The following is a 16,486-nucleotide window of genomic DNA, read 5'->3' as shown; positions in this document are numbered from 1 at the left end:
GTGAGCACATCTATATACACCCACTCCAGCTATCCAGCTTTCTATACACCTAATAATAGATACATAAATGCTAATACTTAATGCCTACATAAACTACTAAGGCAAACAATCTGTCACCTTTACTTTTAAGATGCTCTCCAAATACACAGGAAGAGGAACTGACAGTTTTGTCTGCACACGTTTTGGGTACAATGTGCTGTTAACAGGAAATCTGTTTTTTCCCTCTCTATAAAGCTTGCTATTCTCCAGAAATGGCAAATTTTATGGGCACAAAGGCAGCAGGAGCAACTATTGGGAAAACACACACAAGCAACCACCTCTTTTCCCCTCCTCTTCCAACTATATTTACCTATTTAAATTTCCCTGAGATTATTCCTCCCACCCAGTTCTCCAGAATAAAAGCACCACAGTTCTGTGACTAATCTTGAGCAATAGGAGCCCACAAGGCAAAGTTAAGAAAAAAACAAGATGTTAACTATTACAATAGGGGGAAAATCACAGCCTTGGGAGGAAAGTAATTTTTCTGCTCTCATCTTCCAGTGTTCACGTGACAGCACAGTGCATGAAGCCGTGACATTCAAGTAAAGATATAATGTCATTTCTCAGAAGCAGAAATAAATTTGTCTGTAGTCCTGTTGGATTTATAAAAGTTATTAGAGAGGTGACCTTTCTCCCTAATGAAATTTCTGTCAAGTGGCTCACTTTGGTAGAAATGTTACTCTGTTATTCGTCAGGAGTGATTCCTACACTCTGGTGAGTCACTGCTCTTCAGACCTCACGGCAGGGCTGAGGCTTATGTCTACACTCATTGCTGTTCAGAAATGCCGGAGCAGGTCCCTGCTCTGCTCTGAGAAGCTGTGGGGCCAAGCTCGGCTGGCAAGGGGAGAAGCAGTGTTGGAGGGAAGGAGCAGGCATTGCTGGGCATGCGGCTTTTGAGGGCTGAAGCAGCACTGCCTGTCTGAGACAGACTGACAAGTGCTGGGTATGGCAAAACCAAATTTTAGAAAAGGGTTTGCAGTTATCTTGTCAATAAAGATGTGAGGTGGAAGAAAGCTTCTGTGTTCTCACAATCAGCTAAACGTACTGCTTCTCTCTTTTCTTGCTAAGGCCTTGAAAAAGAGAAGGAAAAAATGCACAGGGATTACTTGGAGGAGCAGATTTTCAACCAGTGTCATTGTTAGTCAACATTTCATACTAAGTTTCTCTGTATTTAGCTCCCACACATAACATATATGGAAGGGTAATTTTGCCACTTCCAGTTCCTTCCTACATGCAACCCAGTAGACATTGTTTTGACCAGATCCTTGAAGACTCTTGAGTGCCTCCCTCCTGCACAAGTGCCTTAACACCCCCAGAGCCATTGAGCACCTGACTATCTCTGTGGGTTTGGCTGTTGGTAAAAGGGGACAAAAGCACTTCCCTATCTCTCCTGAAAATCGTGACATAAATATAGGGTTGGCTTTAAAGTGCTTGGATACCATGGCAACACTGGTCCTCTAAGTGAATAGAAAATCTTTCGATGCAAGGAGGAAAATCAATACTTCAGGTATTGGTTTGGAAGGCTTAGGTGGAATATCAAAGGAATTTGTGTAAACACAAGGAGTGATCACCATCTCCTGATATCCTGGATATCACCCTGATATTTCACCCTGATCTTCCATAACACTTCAGATAAAAGCCTGCACTGAATTGAACAACACTGTGCCGTAGTTGTGGCGGTGATACTAAATCCAGGCAGAATCATTTAGATTCCCCCTACCTTCCAGGGCAATTTGGGAGGATCAGGTACAGCTGGGTCCCCAGACAAGCTGCAGCTGGAGAAGGCTTTGCTGCTGAAAAGCCAGAGTTTGAGCTACAGCCATGTGGATTTGGTTGCTAGATTGCATGAAGAAACTGTAGTGAAAGGTTTAGGTCTTGCCTTAGGAAAGATAAGGTGGGATAAATAACACTTAGGTTAATGTGTGTAGCCTGAAGTGTACTTTGCTTCTCTGCTGTGGAAACTCTCACTCTGAGACAATGTCTCTAGAGTGGCTCAGCATTGGCAGGAGCTGCTGGGAGAGCAGCAAAACAGCTATTAATGCTTCCTGGTTTCTTGACTGTTGTCAAGCTTATTTTATTGCTGGATGTTGATGGAGTAGTTGTTTATTAGGAGCAGTGTGGTGGCTGCTGAAAGTGAGTTGTGTAGGAGTGAGAAGGTATGAAGCTGCCTGTTTCCTGAGCGTGCCTGGTCCTTGCAGGAGCTGCTGGGAGGCAGAGGACAGCCAGTTCACTCAGGAAAGGCTTGCAGTTAAGATGTACTGACTGCTACCATGAAAGTCAATATAGTGTTTTTTAAGGAATGGATTTGCAGTTCTGAAGTCCCAGGAATTATGTTTCAGGCTCCTATGCATTCAATTTAGGCTTTTAATGTTTGTATCAAAGAGCTTTACTTCTCTTTAGGATTTCTGGATGTAACTAAAAAGCATTTCTGTCTAGGGGTTAAAAGGACACCCACTGAAATCACAGTGTATACTTTGAAAGAGAGTTACTTATCCCTGGAGGTATTGCTAAAAAACAAATTTAATTTCTTTTCCGGCTGTGAAATGTTTAATTATGTTAACTTTTCCTGCAGAAGTGTTACTGTAGTGTGAGCTGGTTTGTGAGGTGCCAAACACAGTGAATTGAACAGATATAACTTTTTTTGTGCCAGTAAGTCAGGTTATTACTGTATCCTTTCCGTGAATGAAGAGAAGTGTTATGTGAAGGTGACTGTTGTGATAGGTTTCTATGTTATCTGGATGTGAAACCCCTGTTACCAGATGAATTGAAGTAAGCAGAAAAAAACAGTAGTGCATTTGTAGTATTTTTTTTTCTTTTTTCTATTACTCTTATTTTTTTAATTTGGTGTAGAATGAGGTTCAAAACCAAAATTATTACTTACAGCCAGATTCAGTAGTCCTTGTATTCTGTAAAAATTAATTGATGAATCACTAATATGGAAAACTGAAGGTGTGCGGAGCATGGCTTGATTAAAAATTTAACTGTTTTTGTGTTGTTTGCTCTTTAAATGGGACTTCTGAAATAAAAGGCAACCTACAGTACTGCAGTGTCACTGAAGCAAACTGCATATGTAAACTTCACTTTGGCAGAATATGTTCTGTATTTTAAAGTGTCTGTCTCTGTGTAATATGATGAGTCCCTTAAGAAGTAGCTTCTGCAGTTGCTCTGTGAATTGCACTCCCACTGGAGACAAGGGCATCCAGGCAAATTGGATTATTAGATGGAGATAAATGGGCCCAGGGAGCACTTAACTGAAGGAGTGATGATGCTCATGTCCTTCAACTAAGTATAAAAGCTGTCTCTTATAAGAGCTGGAGGTGTGGAGGAAGGAGATTTTGGTTCTGAATATGGTCTGCTTTCTGCAAGAAACTGTGTGCTATCTATAATGAAATGAATCACAAGCTAGAAAGAATCTTCAGTTCTGAAAGCAGTGAATTTCAGAAAATATTAACTACTTTATAGTTTTTCTGAAATAAAAGGAGTGACTTAGTATTTTATTTAGGATAAAATCTTCTTAAAACTATATTGTTACAATTTAATCTGTACTCTAGGCATACCATGCATGATTAAGGCCAGTTGAAAACAATTAGCATACTTTAAATTTCAAAATATTTCCTTGCAGTGCTATTCTTAGAGTAAGAGAATCTGAAAGCAGAGGATGAAAACAGCTGGATTTCTTTGTTGCGATGTCAAGGTGAGACGAGAAGCCCCAAACTAAACCCTGTGTGGACAGCAGAGTCTGCAAGGAACTGAACTTGTGACTGGAAGTGGTTAGATGATGCATGCAGTGCCCTATAGCAAGCAGAGAGAAGAAGAAGAAGAAAAAAGCAGTTTTTCTCAATTCCTAGATTTTTTGTTTAAGATCTAAAAAGGAGACAGGGGTACCATCTAATAGAGAAGAAAAAAATAAAAGTGAATATTTCATACCCGCTACTTATACAAAGAAGCTGCTAAAATAGCATTGGGTTCATCTTGTTAATCTAGTCCATCATGTTTTATCTTTGCCTGTTTTTATAGATGTGGTGGGGGTTTATGTTAAAATGCAAATCAGAAAGTACATGAATTAGAAGAGCAGATGATTAAAGTTTTTCTTTCCAGTGAGCAGGCTTGAAATAGCCTGTGAAATACAGGGAAGGTTGTGGCAGAAGAGATGTTTCTTCAAACAAACAAAAACACCCTCCCCCAAACCTAGAGGGGAGGGATTCCTCAGGATGAGAATCAGGTGCCCTATTAGAAAAGGGATGATCTCCCTCCTTCATGAGGGGAAGAAGGGGAATGACCTCTACAGATGGAAGCATAAAATGATCAGACTTCATGTCATTAATATCACTCTTTCTCTGTGACCTCTCATAAGAGGGTGTTGAGTTTTAGTTGCCCCTTGGTCAACAAATGTTTGTTTTCAGTTAATATTGCTAATTTAAACCTGTATTTAGCCAATGAAGGTGAAAGTTCCCTCATCTTGGCTGGGAATGAGGGAAGGCAGATCTTTATTTGGGAAGCTGGTCATAGCAGAGACTGGTAATGTAGATTACTTAAAGAGAACTGGCATTTGTTTATTTGTCTGTCTAAAAAAAATAAGATCGAATGCTCATCAGAGCAAACATGCTCTTTCCAGACCCTCACCTCTGCACAGGCGAAGCTGTGTCACTGGGACAAGCTGTTTCTGTGTCTGGTAAGAGCTACCAATCTAAAGAAACAAAGGACAGTGTTCCTGTTCAAGTCCTTCTATTTTGAGATTTACCCATGCACAAGTGTCCATCAATCAAAATGAAACCAGGACCTCCAAAAGGACAGGAAATCTTTCTGAAACTGTATTTTGCTCTTTGGAGTGAAGAAAATGAACTCCAAAAATAGCTCTCTACAGAGCTTTACTTATGAGCTGGAGCGCTTGTAACTACATTGTGTCCTTCGAGATAAAGGCTGTGGCTAATGGCGCTTGCTTAGTGTTGCACAGAATGAATCACACTTCCTCCCTTGGGACTCATTACAAATGCAAGGTGCCTTCTGAGACTTAGTGTGGTGTTTGGCAGTCCTCTAAAAGCCTCGGGAGGAGGACTGCACAGAAAATGCAGTGTATCATGAGGAATCACTGAAAAAAATCTAACTTCTATAACCAATTTAAAGCATGGGAATCATAGTTATACTTAGAGTCCCTTCAACCCCAAGCAGCAGAAGGAAATCAGAATCCAAATCTTCTGTTCTTAAAAATATTACTAGCTTTTGTGGCTCTGGAGAAAAGTCTGAGAAGCGATCAGCCTGAAATAAGTTTGGGAATTTGGTCTGTTGAATTTGGTCCCTTGAATAGATGAGCAGTGTAATCAGTTCAGTGTAAATGTGCGAGTGTAGTGCAGCCCTTAGAGCTGCCTCCCACTAGTGGTTCTGGAGAAGAAACACTGACAGCCCTGCTTGTTGCTTGCAAGACTGAGGGTCAAGATATTTTGAAGCTGCACAAGATCCTAAGCTATCCAATGAGGGGTCCAGACTGTCCATTAAAACTTACAGGCATGTTTTGTCTTGCTTGGATTGTTATATGGCCATGACAGTAAAAACAGGGTGAGTAAAAGGAGGGTGGCTCTGCCAGGATCTCAGAAGATCTGAAGCTGGCTCTCCCCTCCTTTTGACTTGGGCAAAGAATCCAGTTTGCTTATTAAAAGAAATCCATTAAAAGTCTGAACAGGCAAAAGGTAGGAAGATGCCTGGCTGACATGGATATTGGGAGATTCCTGTGTCTGAAGGTCAAGATCAGAGAAGTTTAATTCTGGTCTGTTACAAGGCAGGAAGAACAGAGTTTTGGTATGTTCTGATAATATTGAATACAAAGTGTGTAGTATCATGATTTTAGCCTGTGCTTTCCAGGTAATAAAGGACACTGGAAATTTTGCTGTAGTAGCCAAGTGTAGCTTATGTGACCTTTACTAGGCACCACATTCATTCAGATATGTGATCAACTTCTGTTTCCTGTGTTAAACTCTTGATCCTCAAGTACTGATTCTTAGAGAACTTCCAGATGGCTTCCCCAGTTTGGCAAATGTTTGACCAAACTAATTTCCCCAGTGGTCTTCATTAGCTTCTTTTTACCTTACATGATGTATCAGTTTGAATATTGAAGGTGTTGAACCTGCTGAGATCAGACTGCTCACCTGAAAAGCTATGGAGTAAGTCCTGCTTGTGAAAAATGCAGCATTTAAATCCCAGCTATGAGTTTTGTCCATAGAACTGGCTCAAGCAGTTTTGCTGAGAGATATGGATTGGCAGAGCTAGCTAACAAGACAGCGCTGAAGCAAAGTTCACAAACACTTTGAGGTTAGGCTGTGTGGAGACCTAAGGGCTGGTGAGGATGCTTTTCCCTACTGAATTTTCACACAGCAGACGCAGAAGGTAACAAAACCTTGAGCTGTTACTTGAACTATGGTAGCATTTTTAGGCAGAGCCTTGTGATAACATCTGAAACAGAGCTGAAGAGGCTGTAGCTCCCTCTCATTAATAGTTTCTGGTATGGGCTCTGTGCTTTTGCCTTGAAGCAGTGAATGTGTAAGTGCACTCTCATATTCAGATCATGCATGTGGGCACCAAGCCCTTAGACACAAAAGCTTTGAAGCTCTGCTGTGCTATGCAACATGCAAACAGCAGTCTCTGCAATGTAGCATATAGAGGCAGATAGGGGGCAGGACATTGAGACCTGAGACAGTGGGGAGAAAAGGTGGTTCTGCACAGCAAATAACCTCATCAAGACAGTCTGCACTGAGTTTAAAGCTCCTGAGGCTCTTGCTTTGGTCTAGCCTTTTATGATACCACCACACAAGTGCCCTGAAAGCCCTGCCAAAGCCTTTTAGGTGGAAATGATGATGCCAGAAAAAGCTCCAATTTTTTCAGGCTTTTTCATTCTGTCCTTCTGCTTAGAAAATGGTCAGATAAAAATGAGATGAACAGTTGAGACTGAAAGCAAGAGGCACGGGTATGTTTTTGGAAGACAGAAGGAGATAAAGAATTAAGCTTCTAGTCCCCACCTGCCTTTTTTTTTTTTTTTTTTCCTTCCTTTCTGCAGGGCGGTAAAGGTGTATTTTGTTTAGTTACAAGGAAAATGCAGCTATGGAAAGGCATGACGGGTAGCTTAGGCTGACATTTTATATGGAAACTTCCACTTTAACTGTGGCAAATGCCAGGGCTAGGCGGGCATGATGATTGTGGAGGCCTTGGTGTAGCGTTCACTGGGGAAATGCTGAGGTCCTGAGCACACAACTAGTACATCTACAGTTCACTTGCATTAAACAATAGCTTCTTTTCAACTGGGCATCTGTTATGGCAACTCCATACTCTGAAAATATGGGAAGAGTGGTGTCTGCTGTTTGCCTTTCCCATGGCAAATAATAATTCTTACTGTTTTTATCATAATCCTTATTGATAATAATAATCCTTATTATCAATAAGGATTTGATTATAAAGAACAATAAGGATTATCATTATCAATAAGGGTTTGATGATATAGAATGGGGTATCTGTTAATCATAATAGGTTCTTTGGGTCTTAGTCTTGCAGGCCAGTGTTTTTGGACATTATTTATATTTTGAAGCCTTAAGGAATTTGAATATCTACTCATATTTGTTCACTCTCAAAAGGTGATGGACCAGGGCATGAACAAGGATGTGATTTGCAAGGAAGAACACACATGTATTCATCAGTGAGTGAGATGTGCTTTGACCCCTCTCAGGACTGACCTATCCAAATTCACATGAATGAGCACTCTGATAGGTGGGAGTTTGCATATCAGCACATTTCATCACCTGAAAAGCTACAAATGTGTTTGCTTGACTAAAATGCTGCCATGGCTTGATTTCTGTGGTGGGTACTAGCTCTATCTTTAGCTTCAGGACTTTTTTCTTTTTTTAAGTTCAACAATGTAGAAACTTTTTTTTTTTTTTTTTAAACCAGGCTTCCTAGCACTGTGATTCTCTTACCAAGCTGTATTTGTTTCTAGTATGGATGATTTGTGTATGCTGTGCCAATGCCACGTGCCTTGCTCCCTGCCATACACAGCTGTCCAATTCCATATGCGTAAGAGAAATCGAGAGTAAAATTAAGCTGGTGGCATCAATAAAGGACAAGTGGTGAAAAACCATTAACTGATGGAATAGCTGGGCTTGTCTGTCCTTAAAATGCCACAGACTGATAAATGGATGTTGTGCCAAAAGATGTGCTCACTTAGCCTTTTCACTTTAATTTGAATTGATGGGATACAAGTAACTAAGCTATGTTCTCAGTCTGCATAGACTAGGCAAAATAGCTCTATTAGTGCTCAGGGAAGCTGCTATGCAAGGCAGTCAGCTGTTTCATTTCAGATTGTACGCTCTGTCAACAACCGTTATGTTTCATGTCTGAATCTTTGAAGAGAGTTCAATAGCCTTTAATGTCTAAGATAATTTTGTCTGTTGGAAACTATTTTACTACATGAAAGGCCTCTAGTGCATAGTCAAGCATTGTCAAGGATGATAAATTAAGAGCTCAAGGAGAAGAAAAATAAGTATGAGGGCCAATTTGAAGCTGCAGTTCTAGATGACAAAGATTTTGAAAGCAAGCAGTGTGGTATTCATTCAGTGGGGGAGGAGAAAGGTTTGAAGATGAAACTAAAACAAAAGCTAGCAGTTGATTAGTAACAATTTACTATGGCAGCTAATCAATTGCCACCCACCTCCATGCTTTGGTAAAAGCATCATATCAATTCACTCACAATTTCAACTTTCAAAATATTAAAGAAATGGTTGTTCTGTGCCAGGTCTGTCTTCAGTGATGGAAGATCTGTATACACACAGGTTAGCCATTAACATTTGGGATACATATCTTTGCAGTCTATTAATACCATACTGGTTATTCCCGGGGCATGTTTATCAACTCCCGTTTTACAGATGGAGAAGTCAATGTCACAGAATCTATAGGTATTTGACCTTCTCCAAGCTCAAACTGAAGCTGAATTACAAACACACCTGTGTTATTAAAAAGGGGCAGCCAAAACTTTTTCTTCCCCAGTTGGAAGTAATCTTGACTGTAATTTGAGAAAATTATTCAAAGAACAAAATGTGCAATTGCACAGTGTTAGTCTTTGTGTCAGCTCTGAAGATCGACTGACTGATGTAGCTCTATGAAGGTTTTCTCAAATGTTGTAAGTTGTCACTTAACCCATTGTTTAGCCTTCAGAGTTGTATCAAGATGTGTTTTTACAGAGAACTCCATGTGAGTTTTGATTAAAGAAAAATATCTATAAACAACATGCAAGAGAATTCTTATAGTTATCAAAGACAGGCTTTAGTAGAATTGACCTTATTGTGTATAGACTCTTCTTCCCTCCATGCCTTTGTGCAGCTTGTTAGACATTGCTGCTTAGCAAAGGGAGATCCTGAAATACAAGAAAACTGTCACTTTTGTTGTTCAGCTTGAGAAAAATGACATGCTGAGGTTTGTAGTTCTCTAGAGCATCATGATATGTTAGTGTTTGATGCTGGCAAGTTGACTCTGGACTCCTGTTAATTAAAGGAGCAAGAAAGCCTGTACCTCTGAACAAATCATAAAGACAGCTTTGGTCAGCAGGAAAAAGGATAATTTCTGTCAGAAGACTTTGTAGATGACAAGATAACTGCCTGTCTTCTGTCTGTAGCCAATGGTGAAAGAGATCCATCTCCTATATATTGAGTGCTTCTCTTTCTCCATTGGCTATAGACTGAGTCTGGAAAATGAGTTTGGATTTGTATGCCTAAATTCTAGACAGTTTGAGATGGGTGAGATGAACCCTACCCATTCTAGCAGAGCAGTAGGCTTATACAGTGCAAGACAAGCTTTTTATCCTTGGGAGCTGAATTGCTGGTATCCCAGCTTCCCCCATGAAATCCATGTATTATGTCTCAGCTGTGGCTTGAGACTGTCATGCAGATCTGCTGCTGAGCACTGCTGCAGCCTTTTCCTTAATCAGTGACTCAGTGGACTGGGGGCCACAGACCAAACTAAGGAGATGCCCCTAGTTGTGTGAAGACTTGGGGAGGGGAACCAGAAAGCCAGGATGCCAAATAAATGTGTGCGAGTAAGCCACAGCCCTGAAAGAGAATGATGTGAGTAAAACAACATTCTTGGCAAACTGAGAAGTTTGTGACTTGTGACAGTTGGTTTTGGAGTAGTAGGAAAATGTTGGGGGTGGAATTGGTCTGGAAACCATAATAAGGGTGAAAGAATAGTATACTTCTGAAACTAATCAATTCATTATGCTGAATGTATGTATTATGTTGAATTAAGTCAGAATGAGATAATGGAAGTGTTTTGGTATGTGTTACTTGCAGGAGATGAAATGAAGCTGCTTAATAGCAGTTCATGGATACAAAGTACAGGCATACCTCGGAGATATTGTGGGTTCAGTTCCAGACCACCGCAATAAAATGAATATTGCAATAAAGTGAGGTACACGAATTTTTTGGTTTCCCAGTGCATATAAAAGTTATGTTTACACTCTACTGTAGTCTATTAAGTGTGCAATAGCATTATGTCTAAAAAAAATGTACATACCTTAATTAAAAAATACTTTATTGCTAAAAAAAATGCTAACTATCATCTGAGCCTTCAGCAAGTCATAATCTTTTTGCTGATGGAGGGTCTTGCTTTGATGCTGACGGCTGCTGACTGATCAGGGTGGTGGTTGCTGAAGGTTGGGGTGGCTGAGGCATTTTCTTAAAATAAGACAGCGATGAAGTTTGCTGCATCGATTGACTCTTCCTTTCGCAAAGGACTTCTCTGTAGCCTTCAATGCTGTTTGATAGCATTTTACCCACAATAAAACTTCTTTCAAAACTGGAGTCGATACTCTCAAGCCCTGCTGCTGCTTTATCAACTGAGTTTGTCCTTTCTAAATATTCTAAATCCTTTGTTGTCATTTCAACAATGTTCACATTATCTTCACCAGGAGTAGATTCCATTTCAAGAAACCCCTTTCTTTGCTCATCCATAAGAAGTAACTCCTCATCCATTCAAGTTTTATCATGAGATTGCAGCAATTCAGTCACATCTTCAGGCTCCACTTCTAATTCCATTCTCTCACCATTTCCACCACCTCTGCAGTTACTTCCTCCAGTGAAGTCCTGAACCCCTCAAACTCATCCATGAGGGCTGGAATCAGCTTCTTCCAAACTCCTGTTAGTGTTGATATTCGTGATTCATGGGAGGAGGTCAAAATGTTCTTCATGGTGTCTAGAATGGTGAATCCTTTCCAGAAGGCTTTCAATTTACTTTGCCTGGATCCATCAGAGGAATCACTATCTATGGCAGGTATAGCCTTACAAAATGTATTTCTTAAATAGTAAGACTTGAAAGTCAAAATTACTCCTCGATCCATGGGCTGCAGAATGGATGTTGTGTTAGCAGGCATGAAAACAACATTAATCTCATTGTACATCTCCATCAGAGTTCTTGGGTGACCAGGTGCATTGTCAATGAGCAGTAATATTTTGAAAGGAATCTTTTTTTTCTGAGCGGTAGGTCTCAACAGTGGGCTTAAAATATTCAGTAAACCATGTTGTAAACAGATGTGCTGTCATCCAGGCTTTGTTGTTCCCTTTATAGAGCACAGGCAGAGTAGACTGAGCATAATTCTTAAGGGCCCTCAGATTTTTGGAATGGTAAATGAGCATTGGCTTCAACTTAAAGTCACCAGCTGCATTAGCCCCTAACAAGAGAGTCAGCCTGTCCTTTGAAGCTTTGAAGCCAGGCATTGACTTCTCCTCTCCAGCTACGAAAGTCCTAGATGGCATCTGCTTCCAATAGAAGGCTGTTTCATCTACACTGAAAATCTGTTGTTTAGTGTAGCCACCTTCATCAGTTCTCTTAGCTAGATCTTCTGGATAACTTGCTGCAGCTTCTACATCAGCACTTGCTGCYTCACCTGGCACTTTGATGTTCTGGAGATGGCTTCTTTCCTTAAACCTCATGAACCAGCCTCTGCTAGCTTCAACCTTTTCTTCKGCAGCTTCCTCACCTCTCTCAGCCTTCACAGAATTGAGGAGAGTTAGGGCCTTGCTCTGGATGAGGCTTTGGCTTAAGGGAMTGTTGTGGCTGGTTTGATCTTCTGTCCAGACCACTAAAACTTTCTCCATATCAGCAAGAAGGCTGTTTTGCTTTCTTATCATTTGWGTGTTCACTGGAGTAGCACTTTGAATTTCCTTCAAGGACTTTTCCTTTGCATTCACAACTTGGCTAACGGTTTGGCGCAAGAGGCCGAGCTTTCGGCCTGTCTCGGCTTGCGACGTGCCTTCCTCACTAAGCTTCATCGTTTCTAGCTTTTGATTTAAAGTGAGAGACGTGTGACTCTTCCTTTCACTTGAACACTTAGAGGCCATTGTAGGGTTATTAATTGCCCTAATTTCAATATTGTTGTGTCTCAGGGAATAGGGAGGCCCGAGGAGAGGGAGAGAGATAGGGGAACGGCCGGTCGGTGGAGCAGTCAGAACACACACAACATTTATTAAGTTCGCCATCTTATATGGGTGCGGGTTGTGGTGCCCCAAAACAATTACAATAGTAACAGCAAAGGTCACAGATCACCATAACAGATATAATAATAATGAAAAAGCTTGAAATATTGCAAGAATTACCAAAATGTGACACAGAGACACGAAGTGAGCACGTGCTGTTGGAAAAATGGTGCCGATAGACTTGCTCGACGCAGGGTTGCCACAAACCTTCAATTTGTCAAAGACGCAATAACTGCGAAGCGTAATAAAGCAAAGCTCAATAAAATGAGGTGTGCCTGTAATGACTCAAAGTCAAAAGTCCTTTCAGGGGGATCCACATGAAAACATGTTTCTCCACAAAGCTCAGAAACAGGATAGTTGACTCATAATAACTTTTCAAGCAGATGATCACTGGTGTCTATCAGGTGAAACTGAGAATTAGCCTATGGTTTGGGTTGGGAATTTTATTATTTTTTTTTAGCCTTCAGACTTTCTTATACAGAAAATGTGCAATTAATGAGATAGAAGAAAATACATATGTGAATCCCTGTATATTTCAATAAAAGGAAGCAGCAAAGCTCATTTTCATAAGATAATTTTACTTCTAATATGTTTTATGTCTTATTTCTGTTCGCCAGCTTCTTTATTATTCACTTCACTTGGGAAGAGAATGCACTTGTCTTGAATAACCCCAAACCCTAACTTTGAGGGTTTTTTTGTTTTCTTTTTTTTTTAAGAAGAGGGGGAAGTAAGTACGAGATATTATAACGTTTAGACAGACATGCTTAGGGATGAATTCTACCTTCTGCTTCACCTTTTTATTTCATATGTACTTAAAGTGACCCAGACACACATTAAGGTAGAATGTGAGAGGCACATAAAGTTATTTACCTGAATTAAGGAGTAGAAATAACTTCTACTTCAACCTTTCTGTGTAATCTGGAGAACATGGTATACAGTTTTATTACCAGGTATAAAACGTGTTTAGCACTATAGCTTTTGATTGACTTTTGTTGCCACTTTAACAAACACCATGGTTATTTTTATCTTCTTGGGCAGAAACATGTGAAGTAAAACTGCTTAAAAGAAATGATATTTGGAGATCTGTGTTTCCCCAGAACATAAAGGACTCATTGAATAAACACACAAAACTTCAAAACTGACAAAGGGAAAGTATGTTTTATGTACAGTGCTGTATTAATCTGTTGGACAAACTTTTGAAATACTGTTTGTACGGCAGTAATTGCTTGTGTTCAGTTTTGAGGAAGGCTTTTGGGAATTACATAAATACTTTGAGAAACCTCAGTAGTCCTGGCAAAATTATTTAATTTAAAGTAAATCTTAGTAAGTGAGAGCTGGAAGCAATTATATATAGTAATATGGAATAAGTTGATAGATTTTCCTATGTTATGAAAGCATGAATAGTGCCAAGAGCTTAAGGTGTCAATTTATATAGATAAAATACATCACAGTTCTAGCAGAAATAACAACAAATGACCGATAAATATTTGGCTTATGCCCCGAAGCACAAGACTGACACACAAACAAGAAATTTCTTACTTTACAAGTACATTATGTAACTGTAGTACTTCTTGCACTGCTTTTGAAGTCATCTGTTGCTGGTTATACTGACAGAGTATAGGTCTTACCTGAAGCTTGTCTGTTATGAGGTCTAACTGTATCTCTTCTGTCCCATACCTCTCCACTACTATGGTGCTAAATTTTCTATGATTCTTAGTCTAGGCTTAATGTCTCTGAAGATAAATTTAGAAACTCTGTGTGTGTGTGTGTACATATATATGGATACACATATATTTTTTTTAATCAAAAAGCTAGTATTTCTGCAGTGTGTTTCTGCAGTGTGTTTCTGAACTTGACCTAAGGAAGGCATTGAGATTGTTAATCACTTAAAAGTAAAAGCAACTCTATAGTTAGCATCAATTGGGGGAAGTACAGTTTTACATCCACTATAAATATTTAATTACTAAAGAAGATAGGATGGGACTGTTATGACACAGGCGACTTCCTGCATCTGATTACAAAAAGGAGCATTTGTTGAGTTTCACTGTCTCAGTTTGAAGCCTGCTTTATTTTAATAATACCAAATGTGTGTTGTGGAGCAGTTTCCTTCTAGGTTACAGTAAAATAACTAAATTAGGGTGTTCAAAAGGTACTTTATATGGTTCTGGAAAAGAGTTGGAATGCTTTCTTTGTTTGCAATGATTACCCATTACTTGCAGCACCTTTACCTAAGGTGCTTACATTTATTTTTTACTTGCTACTTTTCTTGTTTGTGGAGATTAATCTTATTAAATTTTGCTGGTAAATAGATTTTAGCACTGTGATTTGGTGCGTTAACAAGTTGGAGTCTATTCCAGCTTAAAAAGACCACAAAAAGCCTTTTTTTATGCAGTCTGACTTTGAAACCTGAAGTTACTTGATAGCATCCTTCCAATATTCACAAATGAGTAACAGGGCAGATGAAATTACAATTGGAAACTCATCAAAGTAAATCGATGCCTCTTTCGGTCCTGGACTTTGCTGTTAACTGTCTTCGGAAAGAAGTGGTGGTAGTGCCTAGAAAAAGGTGCAGGGCTCTTTCTTATCTGGGATAAACAATAAAACAAATTCTTCCAGAATGGATGAAAAAAATGATAGCCCAGCAGCCAAACCTGAAGATGAACTAAGTGTAAGTAGTTGACTTAAGCATTCTTGATTTCATACACTTTTTGATGCTGTCAAATCAGTTATGATCTGCTAAGTTAAGTATTAAACTTGACATCCCAGCTAGCTTTGTTATAACTTTGTCAGTTTTATAACTAAATCTGGAACTGTCAGTGTGTTTTTGTGCATCTTCAGATTGCTAGTAATGTGTATTTATAGACAACTGAAATATTGGGAATGTCAGTGTGGCAATATGAAAGTTTTTCTGATGTCATGACACCATGCTTTTCTAATAAGAAACCAATTTCTAGGCAAGAAAGGCAACATTAAGTGCTCTGTTTTGCTTTTTCCTGAGGTGATACAGAAGGGGGCTACTGCATGAGGATTAACATGACAAAAAGTGATTGAATAATTTAGTGTATTTTGATACTCGAATTGCAAGCTGGAAACCAATTCTAGAATACAGAAACTGAGCTGCAGCAGAAGAAAGCTGAATTAAGAGTTGCCATCCATACTGAGGGAACAACTTAACTTTGCCATTGTTTTCCTTGCTATAAAGTGTTTATGGTAAGCTCATTTAATTTAAGGATATATTGAAAATCTAGAGCATAACAATAGGTGTTTTTACGAATCCTGCATAAAAGAAAGACTTGCCACACAAGCCTTGATGCATGAAGTGCATTTAAAAAAAAAAAAAAGTTACGATCACAGTAGATGCAATGAAGATGTTGACTGCTCTGAGTGCATATGCACATCCCAGCAATGTCAGTCCTGAGCAGCTTTTATTGATCCTTGACAGGAACTCTCTATGTCTAATTTTTAAGAATAATTCTGTCTGGTTAGGTCTACAGCTACAAACAGAAATGACATGGACAAATTTAAATAGAAGTTACTCTTGGGGGGGTATCTTGATGAAAGTGGCAAGAGTTCCCAGTGAGTCCATAAAGTGGCTCAAATTTCAAATGTCAGAACTGAGCATTCATTGAGCTGTCTCATGCTGTCCCAGTGAGCACCTGAAAGTTTCAAGGAACTCTACATGATAGATCAGAGCTTTAAATAAGCAAATAGACAATTTGGTTTTCATTCTTACATAGAATCCTACTCAATAAGCTATTTAAAAAATATAGAAGACAACCAAATCCAGTCTCTTTTTGAGAACATGCGAAACAACTGCTGTTAATTACCTTGATACAGATACTCAGCTGGAAGACTCCAGACTTCTGTCTTCACATTTGTTTGTGGAAGTGGCAAAATGCTCTGTACTAACCTAGTCATTACTTTAGTATTAAACATTTTCTTTTTTT

General features: G+C 39.4%; 2 protein-coding genes across 2 annotated transcripts in view; one reads left to right on the top strand and one right to left on the bottom strand.

Annotated features, from left to right (window-relative positions):
• Positions 1-10,631: 10,631 nt before the first annotated feature.
• Positions 10,632-12,404, bottom strand: LOC112962304 (tigger transposable element-derived protein 1-like; the record flags this gene model as incomplete). Its single annotated transcript, XM_026058323.1, is given in 3 exon segments — positions 10,632-11,101; positions 11,104-11,533; positions 11,535-12,404. Coding segments are annotated over 3 exon segments (1,770 nt in total), but the record flags the coding sequence as incomplete, so codon positions are not given.
• Positions 12,405-14,998: 2,594 nt separating this feature from the next.
• Positions 14,999-16,486, top strand: part of TMPRSS7 (transmembrane serine protease 7) — a 33,396-nt gene continuing 31,908 nt past the window's right edge. Inside the window, 2 exon segments of the mRNA XM_026058351.1 lie at positions 14,999-15,115; positions 15,118-15,207. Coding sequence (XP_025914136.1) covers positions 14,999-15,115; positions 15,118-15,207 — 207 coding nt within the window.

The sequence above is a fragment of the Apteryx rowi genome, unplaced genomic scaffold, assembly GCF_003343035.1.
Source record: "Apteryx rowi isolate R43461 unplaced genomic scaffold, aptRow1 scaffold_146, whole genome shotgun sequence".
Lineage (NCBI taxonomy): Eukaryota > Metazoa > Chordata > Aves > Apterygiformes > Apterygidae > Apteryx > Apteryx rowi.
The sequence above is the reverse complement of the archived record's forward strand: the minus strand, read 5'-3'. Positions and strand labels throughout refer to the sequence as shown.